The following is a 23,856-nucleotide window of genomic DNA, read 5'->3' as shown; positions in this document are numbered from 1 at the left end:
ACTCTTCTCCCTCCGCTACAGTAATAGAGTTTGCTGAGAACCTCCTCTCCCTAGGCTACAATAAGAGTTCACTGACAACCTCCTCTCCCTCCGCTACAGTAACAGATTTCACTGAACCTCCTCTCCACAACAGTAACAAAGTTCACTGAGAACATACTCTCTCTCCGCTAGAGTAACAAAGTTCACTGAGAACCTCCAGTCCCTCCACTACAGTAACAGAGTTCACTGAGAACCTCTTCTCCCTCCGCTATAGTAATAGAGTTCACTGAGAACCTCCTCTCCCTCCGCTACAGTAACAGAGTTCACTGAGAACATACTCTCTCTCCGCTAGAGTAACAAAGTTCACTGAGAACCTCCACTCCCTCTGCTACAGTAACAGAGTTCACTGAGAACCTCCACTCCCTCCGCCTCAGTAACAGAGTTCACTGAGAACATACTCTCTCTCCGCTAGAGTAACAAAGTTCACTGAGAACCTCCACTCCCTCCGCTACAGTAACAGAGTTCACTCAGAACCTCCTCTCCCACCGCTACAGTAACAGAGTTCACTGAGAACATACTCTCTCTCCGCTAGAGTAACAAAGTTCACTGAGAACCTCCACTCCCTCCGCTGCAGTAATAGAATTCACTGAGAACCTCCACTCCCTCCACTACAGTAATAGAGTTCACTGAGAACCTCCTCTCCCTCCGCTACAGTAACAAAGTTCACTGAGAACCTCCACTCCCTCCACTACAGTAACAGAGTTCACTCAGTACCTCCTCTCCCACCGCTACAGTAACAGAGTTCACTGAGAACATACTCTCTCTCCGCTAGAGTAACAAAGTTCACTGAGAACCTCCACTCCCTCCGCTGCAGTAATAGAATTCACTGAGAACCTCCACTCCCTCCACTACAGTAATAGAGTTCACTGAGAACCTCCTCTCCCTCCGCTACAGTAACAAAGTTCACTGAGAACCTCCACTCCCTCCGCTACAGTTACAGAGTTCGCTGAGAAACTTCACTCCCTCCGCCTCAGTAACAGATTTCACTGATAAACTCTTCTCCCTCCGCTTCAGTAATAGAGTTCACTGAGAACCTCCTCTCCCTCCGCTACAGTAACAGATTTCACTGAGAACCTCCTCTCCACTACAGTAACAAAGTTCACTGAGAACATACTCTCTCTCCGCTAGTGTAACAAAGTTCACTGAGAACCTCCAGTCCCTCCACTACAGTAACAGAGTTCACTGAGAACATACTCTCTCTCCGCTAGAGTAACAAAGTTCACTGAGAACCTCCACTCCCTCCGCTACAGTAACAGAGTTCACTGAGAACCTCCTCTCCCTCCGCTACAGTAACAGAGTTCACTGAGAACCTCCTCTCCCTCCGCTACAGTAACAGAGTTCACTGAGAACATACTCTCTCTCCGCTAGAGTAACAAAGTTCACTGAGAACCTCCACTCCCTCTGCTACAGTAACACTGAGAACCTCCACTCCCTCCGCCTCAGTAACAGAGTTCACTGAGAACATACTCTCTCTCCGCTAGAGTAACAAAGTTCACTGAGAACCTCCACTCCCTCCGCTACAGTAACAGAGTTCACTGAGAACCTCCTCTCCCACCGCTACAGTAACAGAGTTCACTGAGAACATACTCTCTCTCCACTAGAGTAACAAAGTTCACTGAGAACCTCCACTCCCTCCGCTACAGTAACAGAGTTCACTGAGAACCTCCTCTCCCTCCGCTACAGTAACAGAGTTCACTGAGAAGCTCCTCTCCCTCCGCTACAGTAACAGAGTTCACTGAGAACATACTCTCTCTCCGCTAGAGTAACAAAGTTCACTGAGAACCTTCACTCCCTCCGCTACAGTAACAGAGTTTTCTGAGAACCTCCACTCCCTCCGCCTCAGTAACAGAGTTCACTGAGAACATACTCTCTCTCCGCTAGAGTAACAAAGTTCACTGAGAACCTCCACTCCCTCCGCTACAGTAACAGAGTTCACTGAGAACCTCCTCTCCCACTGCTACAGTAACAGAGTTCACTGAGAACATACTCTCTCTCCGCTAGAGTAACAAAGTTCACTGAGAACCTCCACTCACTCCGCTACAGTAACAGAGTTCACTGAGAATCTCCACTCCATCCTCCTCAGTAACAGAGTTCACTGATAAACTCTTCTCCCTCCGCTGCAGTAATAGAGTTCACTGAGAACCTCCTCTCCCTCTGCTACAGTAACGGAGTTCACTGAGAACATACTCTCTCTCCGCTAGAGTAACAAAATTCACTGAGAACCTCACCCTCCGATACAGTAACAGAGTTCGCTGAGAAGCTTCACTCCCTCCGCCTCAGTAACAGAGTTCCCTGATAAACTCTTCTCCCTCTGCTATAGTAACGGTTCACTGAGAACCTCCACTCCCTCCGCTGCAGTAATAGAATTCACTGAGAACCTCCACTCCCTCCACTACAGTAATAGAGTTCACTGAGAACCTCCTCTCCCTCCGCTACAGTAACAGAGTTCACTGAGAACCTCCACTCCCTCCGCTACAGTAATAGAGTTCACTGAGAACCTCCTCTCCCTCCACTACTGTAACAGAGTTCACTGTGAACATACTCTCTCTCCGCTAGAGTAACAAAATTCACTGAGAACCTCCACTCCCTCCGCTACAGTAACAGAGTTCACTGAGAAGCTCTCCCTCCGCTACAATAAGAGTTCGCTGAGAACCTCCACTCCCTCCGCTACATTTACAGAGTTCGCTGAGAAACTTCACTCCCTCCGCCTCAGTAACAGATTTTGCTGATAAACTCTTCTCCCTCCGCTACAGTAATAGAGTTCACTGAGAACCTCCTCTCCTTCCGCTACAGTAACAGAGTTCGCTGAGAAACTTCACTCCCTCCGCCTCAATAACAGAGTTCGCTGATAAACTCTTCTCCCTCCGCTACAGTAAAAGAGTGCACTGAGAACCTCCTCTCCCTCCTCTACAGTAACAGAGTTCACTGAAAACCTCCTCTCTCTCTGCTAGAGTAACAAAGTTCACTGAGAACCTCCACTCCCTCCACTAGAGTAACAGAGTTCACTGAGAACCTCTCCCTCCGCTACAATAGGAGTTCGCTGAGAAGCTTCACTCCCTCTGCCTCAGTAACAGATTTCACTGATAAACTCTTCTCCCTCCGCTACAGTAATTGAGTTCACTGAGAACCTCCTCTCCCTTCGCTACAGTAACAGAGTTCGCTGAGAACCTCCTCTCCCTAGGCTACAATAAGAGTTCAATGAGAACCTCCTCTCCCTCCGCTACAGTAACAGAGTTCACTGAGAACCTCCTCTCCACTGCAGTAACAGAGTTCACTGAGAACATACTCTCTCTCCGCTAGAGTTACAAAGTTCACTGAGAACCTCCAGTCCCTCCACTACAGTAACAGAGTTCGCTGAGAAGCTCCACTCCCTTCGCTACAATAAGACAGTTCGCTGAGAAACTCTTCTCCCTCTGCTACAGTAATAGAGTTTGCCTGGTGGTGGTGGCACTGATACTCCTGTCACTCTTTCTCAATGGGAGCAACTGAAAGATACCGTGTGCAAAGTGGAAGGGGTCCTTCATGATTTTGCGCGCCCTCTTTAGGCAACAATCCCGGTAGTTCACATTGATCGGGTGGGGGGGGGGACTCCCATGTACTCTCTGCCTCTCTTATGGACCTCTAATCCTCTGCGATCCATTTCTCTGCAGCAAACCGTACCTCACTTTGATGCAGACGGCCAAGACTCTCTCAATGAGCTCATATAGAAAGTTCACTTTATGGTGGCCCGTGGAAAGTGCAGTCGCTGCTCTTGCGCCTTCCTGACAAGTGAGGATAGGTCAACTTCAAGGAACTAGTGCACAACTGGTTCCACTGAAGTCCACAGAGATGGCTACCCAAGGACAAATTCCATTTTCTCCTACCAAAGGAGGATGATGGAACAAACTGAGCTTGCGCCTGACAGCAATGATTTGTTCAGCCTAATGGGGCCCTGAAGAATACTTCTGTATTGATGCGATTAGTCTCCAAATTAAGACAGGAGCTTTCACAGTCCATTCAGGTGGAAATGTGGCATTTACTTTGAGCTCAAGGACGCACCGGCATGTCCTGTGCACTGAAGGGTGAGCGGCAATATTGCTGAAGGGAGAGCTTGGTTTGCATCCACTGAATTACACAGAGTTGGCCGGGACTCGTCCAGTGACAGCATCTGTTTGATTGGTTGTTGTTAGAGCAGCTCCCCAGCCGGATTTTGCCATCTCCTCACCATCTGCCAATGTGTTTCTGTTTATAAGAATACTGAGTTTTGAATTTGGAAGGTCATTGAATCCTTTGCAATGGTATTAAGTGCTGGAGGAGTTGGGGAATTTTCAACATTTAATCTAGATATAAACTCCATCTAATAGCTATGTTCTTTCAGCTGGGAGATGGAGGATCCCACCCTTCTACTTCTTTAAATCTTTCCCCTTACCTTTTGGTTAGGGGCTTGAGGGTTCCAGTTCAACCATCCGTCAACCACCTCGAGACCATCTCACTCTCAGCAGTGTTGACGAGCTAATGAATTATTGAAGGGAGGTGCTTTCGCCGAGCATTATCTGAGCATTTGGGTGATCTTCCTTTGTGATAATGGAAGCCAAGTCATTGGTTGTATTTAAGGCAGAGATTGGAACCATAGAACTATAGAAAAATACAGCACAGAAGCAGGCCCTTCAGCCCTTCTAGTCCATGCCGAACTACTAGTCTGCCTGATCCCACTGACCTGCACCCCGACCATAGCCCTCCATACCCCTCCAATCCATGTATCTTTCCAAATTATTTGTAAACATTAAAATGAATCCCATATTCACCACTTTAGCTGGCAGCTTGCTCCACACTCCTAGCACTCTCTGTGTGAAGAAATTTCTCCTAATATTCGCTCTAAACCATTCCCCTTTTACCTTTAACCCATGTCATTGGTTTGTATCTCACCTATCCTCAGTGTAAAAAGTCTATCTACATTAACTCGGTCTAGACCCCTCATAATTTTAAATACCTCTATCAAGTCTCCCCTCATTCTTCTGCGCTCCAGGGAATAAGGTCTTAACCTGTTTATCCTTTCCCTGTAACTCAGTTCCTGAAGTCTGGGCAACATCCTAGTAAATTTTCTCTGCACTCTTTCTATCTTATTGAAATCTTTCCTGTAGTTAGGTGACCAACTAAAAAGTTCTTGATTAGCTGGGGCATCAAAGGGAGAAGTCCGGGCAGTGGGGTTTTAGTGGGAAAATGAACCAGCTTATGAATAAATAGTAGGGCCAGGCTCAATGGGCTGAATAGGCTATTTCTGCTCCCATGTCTTATGGTCTTAAATGGGCCGTCCCACATCAATCCACCTAAAACTTCTTACCTGTTAGCCTGTGCTCCTTCTCCTTCCCCTTCCTCCTCCTTCTCTTTCTCTATCTTTTCTTCTTTTTATTCAGGCTACACTTAAATGTTTTAATCTAGTCATGAACGGTAACAGGCCATTATGGCCCACGAGCCAGTGCCTCCCAATTTACACCTAATTAACCTCAACCTCGATACATTTCGAATGATGGGAGAAAACCGGAGTCCGCGGGGAAAACCCATGCAGATGCAGGGATTCTTACAGACAGCGCGGGATTCAAACCCTGGTCCCAACCGCTGGCTTTGTAAAGGCATTGCGCCGACAGCTATGCCAACCATGCCATTCCTCGTTTTACCAGATTCCTGACAAAAGTCTCAGGCCTGAAATTTTGACTGTCTTTTGCTTCGTACATGACCTGTTGTGTTTCTCCAGCACATTTGTGTACTGCACTCCAACCCACAGCCTCTGCAGATTTTCTTGTTTAACTCAATTAGGCTGGAAGGGCCTGTGCGCTGTGTCTCGACATTAAAATAATCATGGAAAGAGCTGTGAAATCAGCTCAGGTCATCACACAAACCAACCTCCACTCCTTCAAGTCCATCTCTCCCTCCCGCTGTCTCGGGAAAGCAGACAACATATGACAGGATCCCACTCACTCAGTCCCCCTTCCTTCAGGTAGAAGGTACATGAGTTTGAAAATCTGCGCATCTGGACTCAAGGACTGATTCCATCCTTCTGTTATGAGAATCTTAAATGGACCCTGCCGTTAGTATAAGTTGAATCCCTTACATTGTTTAACTTACTTTTCTCTTTAACACAGTGCCCTGCCTTGTCTATGCAACAATATTCCCTGCAATTCTGTTTTACCATGTGCATGTGGCCGAATTTTCGTTTAATTTGTTTGCAACATACTCATGGGCTGTAGGACCTGTTCCTGCGCTGTGTCATTCTAAGTCACACAATGCTTTGATTCTTTCATGACTTGTTGCATCATGTTCAGGTTGACTGTCTGGATGCCATGCAAGGCTTTTCTCTGCATGTTGGTACATGTAAGAACAAACATTTCAATTCAATGAATTCATTTCACGAATCTATAATTACTTACTCTCTCATTATTCTGGCTCTGTTCCATGCTTCTGGAAGAGTATCTCTATAAAACAGAAACACTCCTACAGACATTGTATTCCATACCCAGTGTTGGTTGAAGGGCTGACCCCCCCCTCTTCTCACTGTGATAGAGGATGATGATGTCACCCAACCCTCAATGGATTTCTTTCTTTTTACGTGGAAGTTGAGAATGTTGCATTTTTTTTCCTTCTCTCCCTTGTGGTCTGAAAGCCTTATCTACAATTTCTCCGGAATTTGCATGTTATGGTTCATGATGAGTGCAAATAGCAAGGAAAATAGCCATGTGTCTTTAATTAGACCCTCCTTGGAATGTGAGTGCTTACTTCTGGTAAGAAGGGATGTGGATGCTATAGAGCGAGTACAGAGGGGATTTACAAGGGTGCTGCCTGGATTGGAAAGGATCCCGCGTGAGAATAGGTTGAATGAACTTGGTCTTTGGATGAGGGGTGATCTGACGGAGGTGTACAAGATGATGAGGCAATAATCGTGTGAATAGACAGAGGATTTTTTTCCCACCCAGGGTTGAAATGAGGGTGCATAGTTTTAAGATATTTGGAAGTTTGTATAGGGGATATGTAAGAAGTTTGTTTTTCACACAGAGTATTGAGCCGTCGGCAATGATGGTGAAGGTTGGTACAATAGGATCTTTCAGGAGACCATTAGATAGGGTCATGGAACTGAGATAAAATGGAGGGTTATGCAATAGGGAAATCCTAGGCAGTTGCTGGAATAGCTTACTAGGTTCTCTATGATAGGCTCCATCAATAACCACTGAGTCATAGGCTGAAGGAACAGTAGGCTTTAATACACACAGGACTTTGGCTGGCCTGGATCCAGGCACAGGACTGCCGGAAAGGGGGAGGTGATGCGACCTTTATGCCCAGGGCAAAAGGGGAGGAGACTTAAGGGATGAGTCATTAGTGGGCAGGCCAGCCTCATATATACAGTAACTGGTAAGGGCTATCTGTCTTTCTTTTCTTCTTTGGCTTGGCTTCGCGGACGAAGATTTATGGAGGGGGTAAATGTCCGCGTCAGCTGCAGGCTCGATTGTGGCTGACAAGTCCGATGCAGGACAGGCAGACACGGTTGCAGCGGTTGCAGGGGAAAATTGGTGGGTTGGGGTTGGGTGTTGGGTTTTTCCTCCTTTGTCTTTTGTCAGTGAGGTGGGCTCTGCGGTCTTCTTCAAAGGAGGTTGCTGCCCGCCGAACTGTGAGGCGCCAAGATGCACGGTTTGAGGCGATATCAGCCCACTGGCGGTGGTCAATGTGGCAGTAACTGGTAAGGGCTATACAATGGAGGAAACATATCAATACACTCTGTTCTTATGTTCCGTGAAAACGCAGCCCTGAAATTATGCAGTATCCACGCTAGCGATGTGAGGGGTTGGTTCACTTGGATGTTGCTATTTTCCGGAGGGCTGAATCCTACTTTAAAAAATGTATCATGGGATGAAATCAGAAGACACTTGCATGAATAACACTTAGAGACAAGTGGAGTAGTATCGTTCAAAAGTCATACAGGTGTCGATGGATATAGACTGTGTGGCCAGGAACAATTCCAATCCTATCTCCATGTTTGTCAATGACACCACAGTTGTCGGCAGAATCACAAACGGCAATGAGGAAACGTACAGGAAGGAGATAGACAATAGTCAATAGGTGCTGGAGTAGGCCATGCAGCCCATCGAGCCAGCACCGCCATTCATTTAGATCATGCCTGATCTTCCACTATCAGTGCCTGCTTTCTCCCATTAACCCTTAATTTCCCTGTCCACAAGAACCTTTTCTAACTCCCTCTTGAACTTATCCAGAGAACCTGCCTCTACTACCCTCTGTGGCAAAGCGTTCCACAGACCAGCAATTCTCTGCATAAAAAAATTCTTTATCTTCTCTGTCCTAAAGGCCTTCCCTAATCCTAGTCTCTCCCATCATCGGGAACATGTAATCAGTTTCTATCGTGTCCAATCCCTTAATAATCTTATATGCTCAATTATATCTCCCCTCATCCTTCTAAATTCCAATTTATACAACTCCAGTGTATCCAACCTTTCGGCATATGTCAATCCCACCATCCCAGGAACTAACCTTGTAAATCTATGCTGCACTCCTTCAATAGTGAGAATGTCCTTCCTCAAATTAGGAGATCAGAAATGGACACAATACCCCAGGTGTGGTCTCACCAGGGCCCTGTACAACAGCAGAATGACATCTTTACTCCTATACTCTGTTCCCCTTTTTATGAAGGCCAACATGCCATTTGCCTTTTTCACAGCTTGTTGTACCTGCAGGCTAGCTTTTAGTGACTGATGTACGAGTAGACCCAGATCATGTTGCACTTCCCCACTCCCTAACTTGACTCCATTTAAATAATAATTCACCTTCCTGTTCCTGCCTCCAAAGTGAATAATCTCACATTTATCCACATTAAACTGCATCTTCCATGCATCCACCCACTCACCTAACCTGTCCAAGACCCCTGCATTTTCCTAACATCCTTCACTCTGCTACCCAGTTTCATTTCCTCTGCAAATTTGCTTATGTTATTTATCATCTCCTTATCTAAATCATTAATATATATGATAAACAACTGAGGACCCAGCATTGAGCCCTTTGGGACCCCACTTGTCACATCCTGCCATCCCGAAAGAGACCCATTAATCCCAACTCTTCGTTTCCTGTCTGTCAACAGATTTTCTATCCATGTCAGCACCCTACCCCCAATGCCATTCTCTCTGATTTTGCCAACCAATCTCCTATGCGGGTCCTTATCAAAAGCCTTCTGAAAGTCCAAGTACACCACATCCACTGGCTGTCCCATGTCTACCCTTCTCGTCACATCCTTGAAAAATTTCAGATTAGTCAAGCGTGATTTTCCCTTGCGCTCAACATTAGCAAAACCAAAGTAATGATTGTGGAGTTCATAAGGAAGTCAGGGAAACACTAACCAGTCATTATCTAGGGCTCAAGATCTTCAAATTCCTGGGTGTAAACATCTCCAAGGAGCTGTCCTGGAGCCTCCATGTTGATGCAATTAATGGGAAGGCCTGCCAGCGGCTAGACTTTGTGAGGTGTCTGAGGAGATTCGGTATGTCACTGAAGACTCTCGAACACTTTTACAGGTGGACCGTGGAGAGCATTTTTGCTGGTTGCGTCTGGTATGCAGATGCCAACTCTCAGGACAAGAAAAACTCCAGAGAGTTGTCAATTCAGCCTGTGACATCATGAGCACCAGACTTCACTCCATCGAGGACATCTACATGAGGCGGTGTCTTAAAAAAGCAGCCTCTATCCTCAAAGACGAGCACTCAGTGGCACAAGGACAGCCTCTTCCCTGCTGACATCAGATTCCTGAATGATCAATGAACCAAAGACACGACCTTACTTTTTGTGCCCTATTAATTTGTTTATTTATTGTTGTAAGGTGGTTATAATATGAATGTTTGTTCTGTGATTCTGCCGCAAAAAAACAAATTTCATGGCTTGTTCATGACAATAAATTCTGATTCTGATTCTGACCATGAGCAGGGAAGGTTTTGAGAGATCTGGGTTGAAAGCAGGCAAACGGGAGAAAGTTGGATGGAAAACTTGTTTGGCATGGACATGTTGGGCCAAAGGGCCTTGTTGCCATGCTGCGAAATCCTGCGAATGTTCCGGATTCCATCTTTGCATCTGAAGACACCTTCTGTCTAAATGTCTTAATGTTGGTCTTCAAGAGTTTTCTTTTGTTCCATATATTCTTTGCAGAATAATTATGCATGAGGAATTCTGTTCTTCTGAACTTGCCTTGTGCTCTCACAAGTTGCCAAGAAATAGCTTTAACGCATCCCAAACTCCAGTGTCGTCTTAACCTACATGAAGACTGGCAGCACTGTGCTTGCTGACCTCAGGTCTATGTTCATTTTAGCTCCGCTCTCTGAAGATGCCGCTTGACTTGCTGAGATGTTTCCAGCATTTTCTGTTTTAAAATTGGGAGGCGCGTTGAGCATCACGGTCAGTTCAATGCTACGACAGTCCCAGTGACCCAGCTGTTTTGAAGGCGTTTGCACTCTCAGCACCGACATGGGTTTCCTCCGGGTGCTCTGATTTCCTCCCACGTTTCTAAGACGGACGGGGTTTGCAGATTAATTGGTCGCATGGGTGCGGTGCGGGCTCATGGGCCGGAAGGGACTGTCACCTTGAAAATTAAATTAATAACTCACCTATCAGTGGATATTTTTCATTTTTGTGAGCTGATCTACATTCCTTCAAAAACGTACCATGGTGTAAATTGGGTGGCACGGACTCGTAGGGCCGAATTGACATGTTACAGTGGTGTATGTCTAAATTTTTTTAAAAATTAAAATTCTCTGTTATGGCAAGGCTTGGATTTAAACATGTATGATCGTCGCAATAAGGCTCCCTGGTTCTCTCCCACTCTGAGATCTCCGTACTCCACTGACCTATCTGTGAACTTCTTTAATTTTGCTGCAGGCAGCCAAAGTTTCATCAGCCTAGCTCTGAAATAACATTTGCCTCTCTGCCTCATTCTCAACATTTCAACTGATCCTCAACTCGAGAGTTTTATGATCACCAATCCTAATATCTCTTTCCAATGGCTGGTTCCCAATGAGGGGCAGTACGGTTAGCTCAGCGGTTAGCGCAATGCTATTACAGCGCCAGTGACCTGTGTTCAAATCCCCCACTGTCCGCAAAGAATATTTGTGTTCTCACTGTATCCGTGTGGGTTTCCTCCAGGTGGCTCTGGTGACCTTTAACCTGCCAAAATGGTGGGGTTGTAGGTTAATTTGCCTCCAATTGGGTAGCATGGGTTTGAATGGCTAGAATCAGCTTCTACCTCGTTATAGATAAAAATAAATCCTTGCATTAACCGAAAGATGACAGATATTGGAAACACTGTTCCTTTCAACTACTTTGGGAAAAGATATACAAAATGATTAGTTCTTAAATGTACTCCTGCCGACCATTAAACACTGAAGAGTAGGATATTTATCATTAACTCAGTCCTGTTGCAGGTAAAACCATTTGAACAAAAGTGTTTGTTAAAATAATTGTATAAAATGGTCTATGAAGAATAAACTACACAAAATTTTTATCAGAAGCTCAAGGCACTTTCAGAAAATTGAGTGAATTGAATAAAATGAATGTAGAGAGAGGGTAGAGGATATTTTTCTGAATGTTGCCTGAATTGTAGTGTGCGATTTGTGAAGCAAGGTTGACAGAAGTTTTCCCTCCTTCGAGTGACGAAGGATAAGAGGTGCCTTACTGGCGATACAGGGTGATGAGAGGCATAGAGAGAGGGGACAGTCAGCACCTTTTTACCTGGGGTGACTGTAGTAATAGCAAACACCAGAGAACATCTGTAGGGGAGGAAAGTTTAGAGGAAGCATCAGGGGCACGTTATTTTACACAGAGAGTAATGGGTGCCTGGAATGCATTGCCAGGGGTAGTGGAGGAGCTGGCACAGGTAGGCCATTCAGAAGACTTTTATTTGGTACATGGATGTTAGAAAAAGGTCATGGATGGGAGGTAGGGAAGGTTCAGATTGTTGTGAAGTTGGTTTATATCCGTGGTTCTCAACCTTTATCCTTCCAAGTATTCCCTATGCAATAGGTGCCCTGTGATTAGTCAGGGATTGTTTAAGGTGGGCTGTGGGTAAAAAGAAAAAGTTTGAAAACCACTGTTCTAATCGTACCTAATTAACTCATCATGTGCATGGTTTCATAACTCGAAAGGAAATGGGCCGATGACAATTTTTGTCGAGCAAAATATTTCAATAACAATTGGGTCTAGAGCAGTGATTCTCAACCTTCCCTTCCCACTCACATCCTACCTTAAGCCATCCCTGACTAATCACAGAGCACCGATACCATGCCTCATGTCTTTCTGGATGAGAACCTTCTGAAATGTCTTACTGACATTTATATACATCACATCCATTTCCCTACCTTCATTAACTTCTTTTGACACCTCCTCAAAAAACTGAATTAGGCTTGTGAGCCTCACAAAGGCATGCAGACTATCCCAAATAAGAACATTCTGGTAATACCTTTTCAACCTGCTCGGTTCATTTGATCACTCATATTCCTCTGTACCTCTTATAGCATTAATGCTGCTCTATTAAGATTGCCATGTCTTCCCAAAATCAGGAATAGAATCAAAATTTTTGTCATGATCACGTGTCACGGAATCTGTTGTTTTGCATTTTATTGTGTGGGTCTGTCTCTTTAAAAGCCTGCAGGTTTTGGAAAGTGACTGTGAACGAGTCGCAGGCTTCGAAGACAGAATGTTCCAAAATGCTGATACATTTGTAGAATGAAGGGGAGCAGCCTGGAGAAGTCAGGGGCAAAGACCGTAAGACCAGCCTCTTAAAAAGGCAGTGCACATTTTGTTCAAAAGGCCATTTTAAGAAGGCAGCGGAAGAGAAATATCTCTTCGATCTCCTTTGTGGGATTGAAAAACCCACTTGACCTCATTGTGTGGTTATCGACAGGCTGTCCTGTTCCTCCTGTTAACATAGAGGGATGAGAAACCACTTTGACTGACCCCAAAAAAGGGTTTTAAAGTTGCAGAAGAAATACTGCACTCTATTCGAATGACCAGCAAAAAGGGTTCTCTTTTGGCAGGAGAAATACTGCACTTTACTCGACTGACCCGCAAAAAGGATTCTCTATTGGCAGAAGAAATACCAGTACTGCACTCCACTTAGACTGACCCATAAAAGGGGTTCCAATTGCTGAAGAAGGTCCCCATCGAAAAAGGACATTTCTCTGAAGTAACTAAGCAATGCTTTTCATGAGTTAATCAATCTACTGTCACCCCTGGTCTCTTTCACCCACTTCACGAACTGCTCCTTCCATCTCAGTGCATGTCTAACCATTTAAGGCCTGCCTGTCTCAACCATCTTAAAGCCTGCGAGTCTCACCATTCTAAGGCCTGCGTGTCTCCACCATCCTGCATGTTTGACCCGTTTAAGTCTGGCATGCCTCACCATTCTAAAGCGTGTGTGTCTCAGGCATCCTAAAACCTGTGTGACCCATCAATTTCAAGCCCACGTGCCGAAACTGAACATTGAGCTACCTTTCAAGAATTGAGTCTTGAGGTGTATTGGTTTGGGGTATTCCACACACACCAATATATTCACGCATAGTTAGTTTTTAAGACAGATAATTTTGTATATAAATTTAATTAAGTTTAGATAATTTAGTTAAATTAGAGTAGGTGTATAATTCTTGATTAATAATTAAAAATATTATTTTAAATATAATATCATCTGGGCTAATCTTTATTGCTGCTGTCATGTACATAACAGTTAAATCAAATTGAACGGAATTTAAACCCTCTGTAGTTGAAAAGTTTTCATCCATCTCGGCCAAGTTAAAAGATCTGCTCCTCATCCACCACATGGACAAAGTCGTCGCCCTCTGTTTGCCTTTGTTATAATGCTGAGTTCAGTAGTGGGCTTTACCGTTGCTCTCTCTGGGTGCATTTCTCCACAGGGCTCAGCTTGCAGTGATGCGCCACATCAAACATAGTGATGCCTGATACACCAGTTACTTCATTTTTGCACCACACGTCTATGAGAATGGCCCAAAGTGAATGATATGGAGCCTTGCCTAGAACACAGAGTACAGGGGCAGACCTTTCAGCCCACATGTCCACACCAAACATAATATCCAAATTAAACTAAAACTCTTTTGCCTGTGAATGATCTCCATCCCTCTATTCCCTGCACTCTAATATGTCTAGAAGACTTAAATGTGGCTACCATGCAGCCACATTACCCCTGGCAGCCAATTCCAGGCACCCTAATTCTCTCTGTTGTTTTAAAAAAATTGCCTTACACATATCGTTTCAATTCCTCCACTCCACCCCCCCCCCACCTCAAACAGATGCCCTATAGTAGGCACACTAGCTGGAGAAACAGCTGATCACACAGTATACATAGGAGGTAAAGGGGTAACCAATGTTTCAGGCCTGGGGCTTGTCCTTTCGTGTGTGATGTTTTCACCCAGTGTAATGTACCAGCCAGCAGCACCAGAGATTGGCCCAGATGGTGTTATATTTAAAATAATATTTTAAATTATTAACAATTATCTACAAATATGTTAATGGTAAGAGGAAAGCTAGAGACAAAATTGGTCCCTTAGAAAATCAGAGCGGAAAACTGTGTGTGGAGCCTAGAGAAATGGGGGAGATATTGAACAGTTTCTTTTCTTCGGTATTCACTAAGGAGAAGGATATTGGGAGATGTGAGATAAAAAAAGCAAATTGGGTAAATATGGGGAATATAGAGATTACAAAAGGTGTAGTTTTAAGGCTTTTGAAGAATATAAAGGTGGATAAGTCTCCGGGACCAGACGGGTTCTTCCCCAGGACATTGAGAGAAGTGAAGGAGGAAATAGCAGAGGCTCTGGCGGTAATTTTCCAAATGTCATTAGATATGGGGATAGTGCCGGAGGATTGGCGCATTGCGCATGTGGTTCCGTTATTTAAAAAGGGTTCAAGGAGGAAGCCTGGCAACTATCGGCCTGTAAGTTTGACGTCTGTGGTAGGTAAATTAATGGAGAAAATTCTTAGAGATAGTACTTATAAACATCTGGATAGACAGGGTCTGATCAGGAGCACTCAACATGGATTTGTGGGAGGAAGGTCATGTTTGACCAATCTGATTGAATTTTTTGAAGAGGTGACTAGGAATGTGGATGAGGGTAGCGCAGTGGATGTTGTCTATATGGACTTCAGTAAGGCCTTCGATAAGGTACCACATGGAAGGTTAGTTAGGAAGGTGCAGTCTTTAGGTATAAATTTTGAGATAGTCAAATGGATTGAACATTGGCTGAAAGGGAGAGGCCAGAGAGTGGTAGTGGATAATTGTCTGTCAGGTTGGAGGCCGGTGACCAGTGGTATGCCTCAAGGATCTGTATTGGGCCCATTGTTGTTCGTTATATACATTAATGATCTAGATGATGGGGTGGTGAATTGGATTAGTAAATATGCAGACGATACTAAGATAGGTGGAATAGTGGATAATGAAGAAGGTTTTCAAGGATTGCAGAGGGATTTGGGCTGCTTAGAAAAGTGGGCTGAAAAATGGCAGATGGAATTTAATGCTGATAAGTGTGAGGTGCTTCATTTTGGTAAGAAGAATCAGAATAGGACATATGTGGTAAATGGGAGAGCATTGAGGAATACAGAAGAGCAGAAAGATTTAGGAGTAACGGTACATCGTTCCCTGAAGGTAGAAACTCACGTGAATAGGGTGGTGAAGAAGGCTTTTAGTATGCTGGCCTTTATCAATCATTGCATGGAATATAGGAGTTGGGAGGTGATGTTGAGATTGTATAAGACGTTGGTGCGGCCTAATTTGGAGTTCTGTGTGCAGTTCTGGTCGCCTAATTATAGGAAGGATATAAACAGAGTGGAGAGAGTGCAGAGAAGGTTTACCAGAATGTTACCTGGGTTTAAGCATCTAGAGTATAGGGAGAGATTGGACAGATTAGGTCTTTATTCTTTGGAGCGTAGAAGGTTGAGAGGGGATTTGATAGAAGTATTTAAGATTATGAAAGGGATAGACAGAGTGGGTGTGGATAGACTATTTCCGTTAAGAGGAGGAAAGATTAATACAAGAGGACATGAGTTAAGAATTAAGGGGCAGAGGTTTAGAGGTAACATGAGGGGGAACTTCTTTACTCAGAGAGTGGTAGCCGTGTGGAATGATCTTCCGGCAGAAATAGTGGCGGCGGAGTCAATTATATTATTTAAGAAAAGGTTGGACAGGTATATGGATGAGAAGAAGATGGAGGGTTATGGGCATTGTGCAGGGAGGTGGGACTAGAAAGGGGTGTTTGGTTCGGTGCGGACTAGAAGGGCCTAATGGCCTGTTTCCGTGCTGTAATTGTTATGCTATGTTATGTTAACTAACTTATTTAAACTTATCTACACTTATCTAAATTAACACCAACTATGCACGAATATACTGGTGTGTGTGTGGAATTTTCCAAGCCACTACAGCTCAAGGCTTAATTTTAGGAAGGCAGTTCAAAGTTCAGTCTCGGAAATTCATTGTTGACATTCAGGCTTCAAATTGATGTGACACTCAGGTGTTAGATGGATGCCACACACAGGCATTCAATGGATGTAACACGCAGGCGTTAGATGGATGAGACACACAGACCTTAGATGGATGCGACATGCAGGCTTTAGATGGAATTAGCAGTTCATGAAGTAGGTGAAGGAGACTGGGGTGGCAGAATATTTATAACTCACGAAACTCTTATTGAGTGGCTTCCAGTGAAATGTTCTTTTTAGAAGAGTGCCAACCAAAGCTCCCCTCTTCTTGGACACAGGGGTCATGAAGCAGTGCTGCTCACAAAGCTTCCAGAACCATTTCCTTGGGTCAGCCAAACTCTCACACTGGTCACTGTCCAAGCCCAATATTTCATCTGCAAGTGGAACACTTTCCGTGGGTCAGTTGAACAAAAGTGACCTTCACTCTTTGGGTCACTGAGTGATCTTCTCATTCCTCTATGACAAAATGGAGGAAATCGGACAGATTGTCTATAACCACGGGTGAGGCCAGTCCAGCACAGTATTTCTTCCAAGAGTTGTTTGCTCCTGTGCTGTCTCCTTAAAATGGCCCCTGAGCAAAGCTGTGTACTGCTTCTTCGATATGTTGGTCACCTGGGATTTAGTGACACTGACTTGCTTCTCTTCAAATCGGTCCATTTTAGGAACATACCTGCTGCCAACTCACAGTCACTTTCCAAAAACTGCAGTGCTGTGGAAAAAAAATGATTCTCTTAAACGGACAGTCCCACACAAAGAATTAAAAAAATTGAAAAATGGGAGCACGTAACACCCTGGGGAAAAGATTCTATCTTCAAATCTTAATCTAACAGTGTATACACTCAAAAGAATGTTTCATGTCAACCCATTAATCCATGAGTTGCATTTTATTTTATTTTTTGACAGACAGCACAGTTACAGGCCCTTCTGGCCCATGATCCTGAGCTGTCTTAATACCCCAATTAACCTGTAAGTTTCTGGAGAGTGGAAGAAAAGCAGATCAATGAGAAGAAACCCATAAAGATATGGTGTGAACAAACAAATTCCATGCAGATGCTGGATTCAATCCTGGGTCGCTGGCGCTGTAATAGTGTTGCATTGACCACTATGGTAACTGTACCACCTAATTGATCATCGACATTGGGTTATTTCTGTTGAGTACCAGTCTATTCAGCCCAAACCCCAATGGCAGTTCAGTGGTGCTGGAAATTGAGTTTACAGATAATCTAAACTCGAAGATTTTGGAGTAGATTTCTTACTTGGCATTAAATTGCCACATTATGGTTCAAAGTTTAAAGTTCAGATTTAGTGTCAGAGTCGTGCACAACATCACATACAACCCTGAGATTCGTTTTCCTGAATTATTACTTATTGATGGTGCAAAAATCTGTACATAATTTCTGTACTTAATTGTGCTCATAAAGAAATATGAACAAACTGACTGCAATACAGAGAGAGAAAAAAATCAAAAAAATGGAAAAGTAAGGGTCCTTAAATGGTCTCTGATTGAGTTTGTCATTGAGGAGTGTGATGGTGGAGAGATAGCAGCTATTCCTGAACCTGGTGAAACTTGTGTCACCTCTGTCTCTTACCTGATGGCAGCCGCCAGAACAGATCGCGTGCTGGGCAATGTGGATCCTTGATGACAAGCGTTCTCTATAGATGTTCTCAATTGTGGGGTTTTGCCTGTGATATCCTGGGCTTTTGCAGGGCTTTCCTCTTAGGGGTATGGCATGGATTCTGATGTCATACTGAATCTCCGCAAGCTCCTGAGGAAGTAGGGGCACTGATGTGCTTTCTTCATGATGCCATTCGTGTGGTGGGTACAGGAAAGATCCTCCAAGATAGTGACCCCTGAGAACTTAAATTTGCTCACCTTCTCCATCTCTGATCTCCCAATGATCACTGGATCATACACCTCTGATTTTTCCTTCCTGAAATCATTATGTGGTTTTGGTGACATTGTTGTTGGTGCACGGTTCAGCCACATTTTTTATCTCCTTCCTGCCCTTTTTTTATACAGCCCACTACCATGGTATCATCAGCCAATTTGTAAATGTTGTGGTCGTACTGAGCCATACATTTGGAGGTGCATATTGAGTAGAGCAGGGGTGACCTATCTTGACAAATTCAAGCCAGTCCTAAAAGAGTCATGACCCAGAACAATGACGGTCCATTTCTGCCCATTGTTAGGTCTGCTTTGTTCATGAATGAGTGAGACAAACACCAGGCTGAGTCGAAATCAGGGTTCTTTGTTCTTTATTACCGGATTGTAACACTTGCGACCAACCATGTTAGTCGGAGAATGCATTCTGCCGTTATCAGCAAAATGGTGATTTTTTATACCCTTGGATATGTGCTTAGAACATCATCATATCATTACTTGTCCAATGACTAAAACTGTTGCTATCCTTTCCCTGCTAGCTTCCTGCCTCTCAATCCATCAATGTCTCTCTTATCTTGTAAGTACAAGGATGCATTCACATCTTGTTACAGCCCTGTACATTCCCATCTCATGATGTTTTACCTAACAGGAGTACAAGGACACCTCCCCTTCTTGTTACAGCCCTGTACAGGGTAACTCCCTACACATTCCCATCTCATGATGTTTTACCTTACACCATGGATGCTACCTGACACATTGATTGACAAAATGAAGCTACACTCTGGCACCTTTTGGAGTTAAAAGCAGTGACTCCACAGGTTACCATGAACAAACTTCCCTCTGACCAAGTTCACCCCTTGTGTCTCCAGTTTCTCCAGGATACGTTGGACGCTCTTTTCAGCATCATGATGGAGTTTGCGGATGACAGCACATATGACAAGCTGGTGTTTGATGCCCTGGTAAGATCTTATCTTCTTGAGCTTTGAGAGGTGGGTCAGAGACCTTTGGGGTGAGGTTATCCTGTAGATAGACTGAAATGCTGGAGGAACTCGGTTGGTCTTTTCAGCATCTTTTAGGAGATATAAGAACATACGAGATAGGATCAGGAGTCGGCCATCTGGACCGTCGAGTCTGCTCCATCATTCAATAAGATTTTGGGCTGATCTGATCATTGACTTGACTCCACCCACCTACCTCTTCCCCATATCCTTTAATTATATTTTTAATGTAAAAATCTCTATAACTGAACATGAAATATGTTTAATGAAGTAGCTTCAACCACTTCCCTGGGCAGAGAATTCCACAGATTCACTACTCCCTGGGAAAAACAGGTTCTCCTCATCTCCGTCTTAAATCTACTCCCCTGAATCTTGAGGCTGAGTCCCCTAGTTCTCACTTGTGAAAACAATTTTCCTACCTCTATCTTATCTATCCCTTCCATAATTTTATATGTTTCTCTAAGATCTCCTCCCATATTTTCTGAATTCGAATGAGTATAATCCCAGGCGATTCAGTCTCTCCTCGTAGGTCAACCTCCTCATCTCTGGGATCAACCCGGCGAACCTCCTCTAGACTGCCTCCAAGGCCAGTATGTCCTTCCTCAAACTGTACACGGTACTCCAGGTGCGGCCTCACCAGCATGTTGTGCAGTTCCAGCATGACCTCTTTGCTCTTGGATTCAATTCTTCCAGCGATGAAGGCTAACAATACATCTGCCTTCTTCATAACCTGTTATATCTGCATATTGCTGATGTTTTGTACCTGAACCCTCCTTGAAGAAGGGATCTGGCCCGAAACATCATCAATACTGTATATCTTCATCTCCTATGGGTGCTGAAAAGACCGGCTGAACTCCTCCAGCATTTCGGTGAGTTGACTACAATCACAGTGTCTGCAGCCTAACGTGTTTCACAGAGGTTATCTTGTGTTTTTCTGTTCATTTTTCTCCGATTTCACAGGTCACTGATTTCTAAATGCAAATAGTCTTTTGCTCAATGAGTTTCCATGGACTTTCTCATAAACATGGAAAATAAAGTGATCAGAAGTAAAGGTCTTGATTCTCAAATGAAATAAAGTCCATTGGGAATCTGTGCATTCGGCAATTGCAGGACTTTGAGGAAGCTGCAAATTATTTTAAGTTATGTTAATGTTTATGTTAATGTTTATGCTAATGTTTATGTTAATGTTTATGCTAATGTTTATGCATAATGTTTATGCTAATGTTGAAGTCTAAAAGTGCCATTGCCATCAATTAACCATATTATCGTGTTTTTGTGAACGCCTGATTGTGGAGCCAGAGCAGTGCTGGAGGGTGGCGATTACTTGCAATCAGCCTGGATAGCACACACAAAAGAGCATTCCTCTGCATCCCTGAGCATGTGACACTCAACATTTCAACCCATTTCAGTATGAGGCCTCTCCTTTGCTGCAGAGAGACAGTGAAAGGCAAGCAGATTTACTGCAGAATGCAAGGCCATTAGTAGGGAGGGAGGGTGCAGAAAGGAAATGACAGGCATATTAACCTGACTTCGGTGGTTGGGAAGCTGTTGGGGTGGATTGTCAAGGATGAGGTTACGGAGAACTGAAATGCACATGACAAGATATGCCCAAGTCAGCATGGTTTCCTAAAGTAATATTATGCCTGGCGAATAGACTGAAATTTTTTGAAGAGATCACAAGTTGGATCGACAGGGCAGATGTAGTGGATGTTGTGCATTTGGACTTTCAAAAGTCCTTCGACAAGGAGCCACACAGAAGGCTGCAAAATAAGTTGATGGCCCATGGAATTAAAAGGAGAATACTAGCATGGGCAGAGCAATGGATGATTGGCAGGAAACAGAGAGTAGGGATCCAATTCTGGTTGGCTACCAGTTACCCTGTAATGCTCCACAGGGATTAGTGCCGGGGTCATTTCATTTTGTGTTGTATATAAATTATTTGGATAGTGGAATAGATCAATTTGTGGCTAAATTTGCAGATGATAGGTGGTAGGGTGGGTGGTGCTGAGAATACGGAAAGGCTGCAGGGAGCCTGGGTTAGATTAGGGAAAAAGAGTGTCAGATGAAATACAATGTTGGAAAGTGCACTTTGGGAGAAGAAATAGCCAGGCAGACTATAATTTAGATGGGGACAAAATTCAAAATTCTGAGGTGCAAACGGACTTGGGGGCAGGGGTGGAGTGCTGCTGGAGCTCACCTCAGCGCTGCGACGGCACCTCTGTAAAAGAAGGCAAAATAAACAAGCGAGGAATTTTAACTAGTGGGGAATTTAACAGAGGCCGCCTATTAAATACAGCCCCCCCCCCCTTCCCCTACCCGACTGAGAGGCAGTTTCTTTCACAGCCAGTACAGTCATCCTCCTTCCTCAACCTACCGTCCGCTCTTAATTATACAACACCAAATACAACATGGCGGCCACCAAGGTCAGGTCTCGCGAGATCTCCTTGTTGCCGTTTATTTTAATGCATTGGCCACCCCTGCCATAGGCGCTATTTTGCGTAGATTTGCCTGTTCCACCCCCCCTACCCCCACGCTCCCCCACCCCCACTCTTCCCCGGTTACCCAGATTCATTCTGATACTGACTCTCAATACAGGGGATTTTATAGAAATGGGTATTGAGGTGGGGCATAGGGAGGGGGGTGGTGGCTGGTGGGGGAAAAATACCACTAGTAACATTAGGATTTTTAATTGTTTTTTGATCAGCTCCGGCTTGGGAGACCTCGTGCAGGACACCCTAAAGTTTAACCTCCAGGTTGAGTCGGTGGGGAAGAATGTGAATGTAATGCTGGGATTAATTTCTTGAGGAATAGCGAATAAGAGCAGGGATGTAGTGTTGAGACTCTCTATGGCACTGGTGAAACCTCACTTGGAGTTTTGTGTACAGTTTTCAGTACCTTATTTGAGAAAAGACATACGGGCGTTGGAAAGGATTCAGAGATTTACTTGAATGATACCAGGAATGAAAATGTTAACACATAAGGAACATTTGTCAGGTCTTGGACTGGGGTGTAAAAAGATAAGGCGGTGTGGGGGGTGGGGGGGGGAACCTCAAAGAGACATTTCGAATGCTGAAAAACCTGGACAGAATAGATGTGGCAAGGATGTTCCCCATGGTGAGAAGGGCACAACTTCAGGGTAAAAGGGGCGTCAATTTTTTAAAAATGATGCGGAAAAATGTATTAAGCCAGAGGGTTCTGAGTCTGTGAAACATGTTGCCACAGGCGGCCATGGAAGTGAGGTTGTTGGCTGCGTTTAAGGCAGAGATTGACAGGAGATCAAGGGTCACAGGGAGAAAGGCGGGGAGTGGGTCTGAGAGCGAGGATGGATCCTCTCATTTTGAGAGTGGCAGAGCAGACTGAATAGGCCGATTCCTGAACTCATGTTCCGATATCTTGTGATCTTATGATTGCGTTAATGCCAGCAAATCAAATCTTGCATTCAGTCTCTTGCCCAGCCGGCCTGTTTTCATAGAGGTGAGGTACTCTGCTTCTTTATCAAGGTGTTTCTGAGGTGAATGCCCTTCTTCCCCAGTCTGTTTCTGCTGTGTTAGCTGGGCAGCTTGACTAACGCCGCTTTAGGGCTGTTGGTCTGATGCTGCCCCAGCTTCTACCCCCGCCAGTTCGTTGACCTGGGAGTCGCTTTAGCGATCTCTGTTTGCGTCTGCTGCCACTCGATGTGCCGGCCCGATATCTGCCATTGCAGGCCGCCACATGACCCACCCCCCCCAGAACTGGCATTACAGTCTATAGTGTTTGTAGGTATAGTCCCCAAAGTCTTTTGTGATCTGCCTCTGCGTCGAGCTTTTGGTGTCTCCATCTCATTTATGTTTTGGTTTCAGTAGAACACACTGGCTACCGGCTCTCCTGACAGCCATTTAAGTTCAGGTGGCTGGTGGGCGGGTGGCCACTACGATTAAATTATTTTTTTCCTCTCAGTTCTATTAATCAAATTGTGTTGTGATCAGTCGCCCATTCAAAGGAATGATTTTTAGAGATTTTTTTAATTATAAAAAAGGAAGACAATTAATAAAGGAACATATCAGCCACTGGTTTTGATGCAGCAGGTGTTTTTTTTTCCCAGGGCATCACTCTTTGGGCTGTGGGGAGGAGTGGAGGGGGGGCGGAGGGATGAGATTGAAGTCATGTGAATAGTTAACAGGACTCTCATCCAGCTGCATGGAGAAGCTGGGATAATTCACACTAGAGCAGAAGAAATTAAGGGGAGAATTACTTGAGGGGTTCACAGTCAACACGGTACATTGTTTGTAAAACACGCAAGTCAGCATACACTGTCTGCCAGCATTTTGACATAACTTGACGAAGGGCTGAAGCCCGAAACATTGGTTACCAGTAGCTGCATAAAGTGCACTGTTTGACCTGCTGAGTTCCTCCAGCATTGAATTTTTACTGTGTGGCGGTCCGCAATTGCATGGTGGAGCTTTT

General features: G+C 44.5%; 1 protein-coding gene across 1 annotated transcript in view; it reads left to right on the top strand.

Moving 5' to 3' along the window:
* The window catches only part of LOC138756974 (dedicator of cytokinesis protein 2-like), a 1,510,503-nt gene that overhangs the window by 460,666 nt on the left and 1,025,981 nt on the right, over positions 1-23,856 (top strand). The window contains 1 exon segment of the mRNA XM_069923500.1: positions 19,285-19,374. Coding sequence (XP_069779601.1) covers positions 19,285-19,374 — 90 coding nt within the window.

The sequence above is a fragment of the Narcine bancroftii genome, chromosome 3 (genome assembly GCF_036971445.1).
Source record: "Narcine bancroftii isolate sNarBan1 chromosome 3, sNarBan1.hap1, whole genome shotgun sequence".
Lineage (NCBI taxonomy): Eukaryota > Metazoa > Chordata > Chondrichthyes > Torpediniformes > Narcinidae > Narcine > Narcine bancroftii.
This window is presented reverse-complemented; position numbering and strand designations above follow the sequence as displayed.